The sequence below is a fragment of the Copadichromis virginalis genome, linkage group LG7, assembly GCF_057382275.1.
Source record: "Copadichromis virginalis isolate Kocher_CV1m ecotype Utaka linkage group LG7, C_Virginalis_male_GT1.1, whole genome shotgun sequence".
In the NCBI taxonomy this organism is placed as follows: domain Eukaryota; kingdom Metazoa; phylum Chordata; class Actinopteri; order Cichliformes; family Cichlidae; genus Copadichromis; species Copadichromis virginalis.
Window position 1 is genome coordinate 68,447,538 of NC_140624.1, and position 9,645 is coordinate 68,457,182.

Below are 9,645 nucleotides of genomic sequence, written 5' to 3' on the forward strand. Positions count from 1 at the left end.
CCTGCAAACACAAAACAGAAAGATGTCAGGGTCACGCACGCGACGCCCGTTACAGACTTCATAAATAACAAAACCAGAAAGCAGAGAGAAACTTTTCTGCCTCTCAGGTAAACTCGTCACTCGTGAGCACAAACTTAGAGTCACGTTTGGGAAACTGGTTCTGACTTTAAACCAGAACGTTTAATCAACGACAAAATCGGACTGCAGTCGACGTCCAATCCTAGATTTATTTATTGTTCACGAGTGTTAAGTCTAATTGTTGAATGTTGTCATCGTGTTTCTTAAATTTGTACGGTCTGAGTTCAACCTATAGGATCAAGACGTTCCTTTGTCTCTGACCTCTCCAGCCACTCTGTGCTGGGGGAGCTTTTATTGCAGATGCATCCTGACAGATCTGTTGTGAGCTTCCTGCTTTTATGACACACACACACACACACACACACACACACACACACACACACACACACACGCACGCACACACACACACACACACGCACACACGCACACGCACACACGCACACACGCGCACACACACACACACACACACACCCTTGTCTTAGAACCATTGGGGGGTTTTACGTGGGAGGTGCTTGTGTTGTATTGTGTATTGTAACTGCCATGTCAATAAATAGCTACGGGGGAAGCTGCTCTTTGAAGGACTTCGGGCCTGAGACAGGACAGGGGCGTGGGCTCCAAGAGCTGGTTCTTGACCAAAGACTTCCCTCGTTAGCGAGTGAAAAACCGGTTGAAGATGTTCTGTTATGTCTTGTTTCCTTCATGATGAATAAGTCTCTAAACTAGCGGGGCCTGTGGAAACAGACCCAACAACGAGGAAACATTTTTATTTGCTCGTTAAAGTTTTGACAATCATGTATTTATTTGGAAACTTTTCAAAATAAAAGGCGCTTCATTTTAAAAGCTCTTCAGCTTCGGTCCGTCTGTGTGTGAGGGCACTTTCTGAGTAAAATCCATGTTTTGTGCGAACGATGGATTCATATGTTTGCAGAGACCTCAGGAAGCAGATCGTTTCCTGTTAGTGTGCACTGTCTCCGTTCTCCCAGAAGCCTTTGCAGAATCGTTTCAGGGATGAAAAGCAGAAAACGATATTTTCCTTCTCTGAAACTTCTACGTTCCCGTACCTTCATATGCGCGTAGATCTGCTCCAACGTCTCCGATTGGTGATCACAGAACAGACACACTGCAGAGACCGGATGAGCCTGCCAGTCCGACCAATCACTGCGGACGATACAGAGATGAAACGAGCAGACTGAAAGCATTCACACAGGATCAGAGGAGGACTAGGAAGTGGACTTGATTGAAACTTTTGCATCCAGGCTGACACAGTAAATAAGAATATTATCAGGACGGACAATCCAAGGTTCAGTATCTTGGTTCAGGCTCAGACATGTCACTGAATGATGTTTATGGAATTATGCGTAAAAAGCAGCTTTTTGGGGGTTGGATCATAAGAGGATGACTACAGGAAGCAAAGAAGCTTTTAGTCACATGATTTCAGGAAGCTCTACCTTCTGTCTGCTTTCATCTAACACACGTGAGGTTTCCAGGACTGATGGGAATCCTGCGGCGCGTTACCTGTTTCCCGTGAACTCTTCGCTGCAGAACATGCAGAGACGATGGAAGCTGCTGTCGTCTCGCTCCTTCTGCTGCTGCTCCAGGACCTCCTCCTGTGGGAGCACAGAAGAAGAGCTCAGAGGAATTCTTCAGAAAACTACCTCAGAGTGCTCAGATATTTAAAGTGCAGAGGTTACAACGACACAAAGCGTGTCAAATCACTCAAATCTGCAATTTTTCTGATTTTTCCTGATTTTCAGACTTTGCCTCAAAACAAAGTTTAAAAGAAACGAAACTTCCAGCAGCACAAGATTCACTCAGGATGCTCCGAGTGTCACGTCTCCTCACCAGTCGTTTCTGCTGCAGCTTCTCTCGGAGGACTCTGTCTTCTGGAAGGACGTCACACAGCAGGAAGTAGTCCTCCTGCTTCTCTGTCAGGTCAGCGAGGAAGAAGAGTTTTTAATGAGTCATTAATCAGAGCTGGAGGAAGTGTACGTGGTTCACTTTGAAAGGTCAGGTCCTCTGTGGGTTTGAGTGAACTCACCGACTGGGCCCGTGGAGTTGGTTTTGATGACGCTGCAGAAATCTGTGAGCGGCTGCTCGAGGAATCTGCCCTTCCAGTACAGCAAGTACCTGATGGAGGAAACTCGTCAGTAAAAACCGACTCACAGCCAGGTTTACCGGCGCACAGAAACACTTCGTCACGGTTCATAAAAGCAGCACACTAGCAGGCGTGGACATGCTGGACTTGTTGTATATATTTATACTTGTAAGGTAAGGGTTTCCCCCCCATCACCCCAAATAATTACAGGAAGTCTTTGGTGAAATGATCGAGTTCCAAATGCTAAAAACATCCAAACGTGTTCCCGAGAGTTAAACGAGTGAGCCGGAGCATGTGTGGCTCGTACTTTGGGACGTCTGCGATGAGTTTGACGTCGGCGATGACAAGCTTGTGCTCCATCAGCAGGTGTCTGAGGAGGACGTCTTTCCGCGGCGGTGGGACGGACTCAGAGCAGAACAGGCAGACCAGCGGCTCGGAGCCGGGACATTGAACACCGGGAGAGCTGGAGATGTCAGCCGGCTGATCGGGGAAACACAGCGGCTCCAGAATGCTGTCCTTACCTGAGAAAGCAGAAGAGAGACTACACCTTATATACCACACACACTCTACTCCAGACCAGGTGAGTCAAAACCAAGCGGAAGCGAGAATGTACAGCCTGGCATGAAGAAGCATTTCCCTCTGATCTACAAAAATCTGTCTGTATACAATTATTTTCATCACCCGTGGGGACAAAACTATGATCTAAAAGTAAAAAAATAAATTAATTAATGAATTAAATAACTCATTAATCGAACTCAGACTTTACACGCTGTTAAATCCTGAATAAACTTCACAGCTGTCAGACTCAGTACTGACTGAATATAGAGATTGCTGTATAATCACAGTTAGCAGCCCAGCTATTTCCTAGCCTGCTAGCTTAGCCGGGCGGGTTCCCGCCTGCTTTTCTGATTTTTTTTAGCCTTTTTTCTGCTGATTGTGGATTCCCACAGACTCGGAGAGTCACCGACACCCAAACCTTTGCACGCAGACCACCAGATATCAGCATTAAAGCCGCGGACACGTTTAAAAGGTCACACTTACCGTCTTTACTCGGCTCGCTGGCGGCCATGTCTGGTGTCACGTGGTGCAAATAACACAAATCGAACCAATCGGAGGCCGTAAAATGCCAACGAAGCGCCTTCGCGGACCCCCGGTAAAACACGAATTAGAAAAGGTGCATTCAAGTGGTTCAAGGAAATATAAAAACTCAAGTTTCGATAGCTGAAGGTTAATTAATGTGAATGAAGTTGACTAACATGTAACGTTGGACGTTGTTGCATATATATAGCAAAGAATATAAATCACATGAACACTCAGATCCTCAAGATATAGCTGAGCGTGTTCTCTGAACATGAAAGTTTAGTGTTCATAAATACCCATTTATTAACATTACATTAGCATATGTGTCCTCCCCTCTATTACAAATTTTTAAATGAAACGTTATTTGTGAATGTGTACCATGTGTACAGGTGTAAGGCTCCCTAAAATAAAAGTCTGAAAATAACATTTGAGTTTCTGTACAGGGGGGCACAAGAAGGCTGGATATGGTGCAAATTCTTAAATAAATGACCCAAGTTTTATACGTGAAGTCAGTTTTAAGGTGGAGTGGCTGCTGATGACACACAGCTTGGATTCGGGAATTCACTGGAAGCACGTTGTGGTCAAAGACCACTGGGGGGCACAAACAGCTCAGTGTTCATCCTGCAGTCTGACTCACTCTGTTATTCTCAACAACAAAAAAAAACTATAGATAAAAGCAATGACAGCAATACTGCAGAAATAATAAACCTTTCTCCCTTTAAGCACAGAATGAAAATATGAAAACACACTGTCAGCTGTTTTTTTTAAATATTGCAAATACATACATGATGTGATGTCATGCCATGGTGATAATCTCATATATGACACGTTATTATGACTCTGTAATCACTGAAAAGTGCTCACAGTCAGTCTTTGTGACTGCAGTTTGTTAGTCCAGCATAAAGAACAAAGTATTTCACAAACACTTTTAACCAGTATATAAAAAAATATTTTGAGTTTTAAAAGTTCATGTTCACTGGCGCACACACTACCAGACACTCCTTCTCCATGCTTCATGGTGGGAACCATGCATGTAGAGACCATCGTTCACCTTTGTGGAACCAAAGATCTCAGATTTGGACTCATCACACCAAAGCACAGATGGTCTAATGTCCATTCCCTGTGTTTCTTGGCCCAAACTAATCTCCTCTGCTTGCTATTTGACCATAAAGGCCTGATTCACACAGTCTCCTCTGAACAGCTGATGTAGAGTGTGTCTGTTACTGGAGCTCTATGTGGCATTTATCTGCGCTCTGATCTGAGTAGCTGTTAACTTGTGATTTCTGAGGCTGGTGGATGAATGTATCCTCAGCTGCAGAGGGGACTCTGGCTCTTGCTTTCCTGGGGCGGTCCTCGTGTGAGCCAGTTTCTTTGTAGCGCTTTATGGTTTTTGTGAAGTTTTTGCAATTTCCTGGATTGACTGACCTTCAGTTCTTAAAGAAATGACAGACTGTTGTTTCCTTCGCTGATTGGTTCTTGCCATAATATGAATTCTAACAGTTGTCAAATAGAGCTGTCAGCTGTGTACTAGGCCTGCACAATAAATAAAAAATTTATTGTCATCGCAATATCAGCCTGTGCGATGGGCCCATTGCAAAAGACGGCGCAAACCGCGATAATTGGGTACCTTAAAATGTTTACGCACGTGCTTTAAAGAATTTGCCAATCAAAGAAACCCCTTTACACATTTGACCAGTCGAACAGAGCCCTTCACGGCATTAACCAATCAAATGGATTAGAGGCCCGCCTCCTATGTAGGTGGGGAGCGAACAACGCTGCAGCGACGAGTCGGAGTTGTAATGGCTGAGAGCGAGACGCATGACGAGAACGCTACTGACTATGAACTCGTGGCTAAAAAATAGTACCTCGCTTATTTGGAGGTACTTTGGATTTGGTAAAGACGACGTTCTCCAAACACAGGTGCTCTGCAAAACTTGCCGGACACTCGTGGCAACCACCAGAGGAAACACGACTCCACCATCATCTTCAACACGACCACAGAGAACTGTTTGAAGAGTTCCAGAAAGACAGGGCTAGCTAATGTTGCTAATGTTAAGACAAAGAGCCCCGCAGTCCAACGGCCGTCTCTGCATCCGAGTTTTTCAAGTGGAACTCCTTATGAGAAAACGTGGAAGCGCTACAAAGAAATAACAGAGGCCATTACACATTTTTTGACAAAGACATGATGCCTATAAACAGTGTTGGTAAAGTTACTTGAAAAAAGTAATCAGTAACTAATTACTGATTACTTCCCCCAAAAAGTAATCCCGTTACTTTACTGATTACTTATTTTCAAAAGTAATTAATTACTTAGTTACTTTTTAAAAACACGATTTACAACCTGAATAGGTGATAAAGCGATAGATCTTTCAGCCCAATTCTACTTTTTCTGCATAATCCATCATACAAAATGTAATCAAATGGAAAAGTCTCTTTTTAAAACTTTTATAGTTTTATTAATTTTAATCTTTTTAACTTTATGCATCAAGCAAAAATTTAATTATATGCAGCATTCTCTGACTGGAAGAAATTTGTTTAATATTTAAACCTATTTTCTGCACATTCCAGCACATAAAATATATATTTTTTTTGTGTTTACACTCAGTCTTTCAAATAGATGCAAGTAAAACACAGCAGAAAATAAATAAAATCAAAGACTAGCGGTCCTGTTGCTCTATTTTCACCTGTACAGCAGGAGTTGGGTAGGCGGAGGTTTACCCTGGTGCAGGTGTGCCGCAGCGGTCAGTGGAAGGATACGGCAGTTTCTCTGTGAATTTTCCATTACGTCATAGCGCACTCGGAGCTTGCTTGGAAGTTTAGGGGTTTTTTTCGCTGTAAAAAGAAGTTTTCTTCCCACGCACAACGGACACTAATGTTTTTGTCACTTTTTATGGAATCAAACTCAAAGTAAGGTCAGTACTTCCACGCTTTAAACGCTGCACGCTCATACTCTCTCTGCACTCGATATATTATCCATTGTTGATCTGCACACAGCTGTTGTCACAACCGTAGCACTCGCTTACGTCACTGTCATGAGACATTCTCGCAAAAAAATCACGGTTTTAGTAACGCAGTAACGCAGCGTTCCTACGGGAAAGTAACGGTAATCTAATTACTGTTTTTGCAATAGTAATCCCTTACTTTACTAGTTACTTGAAAAAAGTAATCGGATTACAATAACGCGTTACAAGTAACGCATTACTGCCCATCTCTGCCTATAAATACAGTTAGCAGGGAGGGCTTCACCAGTCTGATACATAAAGTGGACCGGAGATACCGCATCCCCTCAGGAAACTACTTTTCCCATGTCGCCATTCCACAAATGTACGAAACATGCCGCAAGACTAGGGTGGGTTTTAATAATCGATTCATCGATTAATATCGATTCTGGCTTGGATAACGTGATATCGATTCATTAAAATCCTGAATTGATTTTTTTAATATAAATGTATTTTGCCTGAAATTCCAGAATCTCAGGTGAAACTTCACAAAATTTTGACAACCACCAAACATTTAAAACAGTGAATGAGAGCAAGAACACAGATTCTGCACAGAGACGTAAACACAAAGCGCCGACGGATCAGGATCAGTGAGATGTGACTTTCTCACCCGACGGCACGGACACGCTCGGGGCTGAAAGCCGACAGCTCGCTGATTCTGATGTTTCGGCGGGTCCGCGCTTTGTGTTCATGCCGTTTTTGCACAGATTCTAAAGCTGTTAGTTTGATCTCTCTCCAAACAATATTGACCGAACCAGCAGCAAAAGAAGATCCAAACTACGCTTCACATAAACATCGTCATGGATTCACTCTGACTTTTGCTGTTTTGCTTCCACCAGGATAAAATCACACTTCATGCACAGCTCTCTCTCTCTCTCTGTACTTCAAGAACAGTTTCCCGTCTGTCCCCGAAATCTGTTTTCTGCATTATTTGCTTGGTTGTTACGCACAAGTCTACTGTTGTTTACAGCCTGTCGGCCGATGTTTTTTTTTACTTACTTCCAAAGAGAAAACCTAATTTCTGCCGTTCAACAGGCTTCTGAACAAATGTAAACTTTTTAAAATGATGCAAAACGCTGTCTCTAATAAAACCGCTGTAACTTCAGAGGCAATGTTCATAAGCTGGTTAATGGTTTTCTTTCGTTTTTGATGTACTGCAGAATATTTTTATAAAATCCAGGCCAGGAAAACCACCTTCATGTGTTTCTGTGTTTTATCTTCAGCTACTTTGACACAAAGGCCTCTGCTGTGACGCTCACACCTGTGATAAAGTCTTGCGTGTGTCAGCTTCCTTTTTATAGATACAAAAATATGTAAATGTACTGATCTGAATTATAATCTGACTGAGGCAAAATTTCCCAGATTTAAATCGAATCGAATCAAATTGAATCGAATCGTGTATCGAATCGATTCAGGACCTTGTGAATCGGATTCGAATCGATTCTAGAAATCATGGACGATACCCAGCCCTACACAAGACCGTCACATTTGAACTGAGCCAAGCTGAAAACTATGCTACAGACCTATGATCAAGTCGTACAACGGAGCCATATATGAGTTTCACAGTGCTCTTCCTCACCGAAGACTTTGAACTGAAAACACGGTGTCTAGAGACTGTGTGTTTTCCAAACTCTCACACTAGTGAAAATATAGCCCGTGTATTACGTGAGGTGCTGGCCAGCTGGGATCTTAAAGAAGACCCAAAAATTTTTATGGGGGCAATGTTTCAATGTTAAAGTGCACTTTGTTGTTACACTGCTAATACAGCAGCTTTCTTTAAATAAAACTGTTGCAGTAAAACGTAAATTATGTGGTCGGGGTTTTTTGTTTGTTTTGCTATTTATTTTATCGTAAGTCATATCGTTATCGCAATATTGATCGCAGTTATCGCACATCGCAGGGTTTCCTAATATCGTGCAGCCCTACTGCGTGCCACCCTGACTTCTAGTCCCAACCAGATTCAGAAGGCAAGAAATTCCAGGATTCCAGCTTTGGAGTTAACACACCTGTGAAGTGAAACCATGTCAGGTGACTACAGCATGAAGCTCGCTGAGAGAAGGCCGAGGGTTTAATTCCATGTGTTCATCCATAGTTTTGATGCCTCCAGTGAAAATCTGTAAATAGTCATTAAAATAAAGAAGAACCAAATATAAATATTATATATTTGTGATTGTTATTTATGTTTTTGCATATTTCAGTACTTATTTTTGAGAATTTCTTGTTCTATTAATTGTAGTTATTTGTAATGTTTTACTCGTTGTTTGGTAGCATGCTGCAATACTGAGACCTGAGAATGTCACGGTCTGTGTGGCAGACTGTGGGGGAGAAAGGACCTAAATGCTGGACTCTGTGCAGTAAACAGTGCGTTGATTTACAGTGAAGTAAATGTAACACACAACAAATCTCCAGTGCGCTCCCACGACTCCCGTGTCGCGCCTTCTCCCAAGTGTCTGTACTCTGCTCCCGAGTCTCCGCACTCTCCGTGCAAAAACAAAATCCTCTAGCAAACAGAGCCCCTAATCCCAACGGTTTCAAAGTCCGACCGCACGTCCAGCAGCGCTGTCAAAACAGTCCCCAAAAAACTGAAAAAATCAACCACAGTTCTGCCACAGTTTTGGCAGCTGGCCCGATGGACGGTGACGGCAGGAAAACAGCTCGAGCGGCCTGCCACAGGTCTGGCAGCTGTGGCATAGCAGTTCTGGTGGCCGGCCAGTGATCTGATGACAGCCTTGTAGTAGGTCCAGCCACGTAAGAGCTCCGATGGCCCATGGCGAAGCACTGCAGGTGGTTTGTGACACGCAGGCCGTGCTGGTGTGGCAGCTGCAGGCAGTGGAAATGATGGTGGTGTAGCAGCCACTGGGGGTAGATTGGACGGTGATGCAGCAGCAACAGGTAGGTAAAGTGATGGTGGCGTGGTTATGGCAGGCGGTTGAGCAGGTGAGGTCTCCAACATCATAGACACAGGAACAGCAGCACAATGCAGAAACAAACACATATCATATAACAAGAGTCATAAATGCTCATGGACCCTGGGTCGCTCAGACCCAGGTCCTGGACAGAGAATCTGTTTTTCATTCATATCATGTCAAATGGCTGAATGACAGTGAAGCTGAGTCTGAGCTCTCTTCTGCTTTAGTCATTTGTGGCACAAATTTAAAAAGTTTCTGGAAACATCCCTCAGAGTTTTTGGTCCATGTTGACATGACATCATCACACAGCTGCTCCAGATCCATGATGTGAATTTCCTGTTCAACCAAATTACATTCAACTCAGTTCACTTTTATTTATACAGAAAAAACAACAACAGTTGCCTCCAGGTACTTTATATTGTAGAGTAAGAACCTTATGATAATAAAGAGACAAAAGAGAAACTCCAACAATGACATGTGAGCA

General features: G+C 43.2%; 1 protein-coding gene and 1 long non-coding RNA gene across 3 annotated transcripts; one reads left to right on the forward strand and one right to left on the reverse strand.

Moving 5' to 3' along the window:
* Positions 1-532: 532 nt before the first annotated feature.
* On the reverse strand, positions 533-4,073 carry LOC146706708 (zinc finger protein 277-like). 2 transcript variants are annotated; one of them, XM_085464929.1, is made up of 6 exons: positions 3,215-4,073; positions 2,481-2,694; positions 2,117-2,205; positions 1,921-2,003; positions 1,594-1,685; positions 533-1,236 (listed from the first exon to the last, which is right to left on the reverse strand). In XM_085464929.1, exons 1-6 carry the CDS (start codon positions 3,240-3,242, stop codon positions 993-995), a joined length of 750 nt encoding a protein of 249 aa, XP_085321055.1. In that variant the 5' UTR covers positions 3,243-4,073; the 3' UTR covers positions 533-992. The 2 variants fall into 2 exon arrangements, 1 of the variants encoding a protein (XP_085321055.1); XR_014921605.1 differs by having other exon boundaries at positions 1,192-1,236; positions 1,527-1,685; positions 3,215-4,063.
* Positions 2,694-8,726, forward strand: LOC146706709 (uncharacterized). The gene is made up of 2 exons (XR_014921614.1): positions 2,694-2,753; positions 8,153-8,726. It is a non-coding gene; the product is annotated as an uncharacterized LOC146706709 (long non-coding RNA).
* Positions 8,727-9,645: the final 919 nt, after the last annotated feature.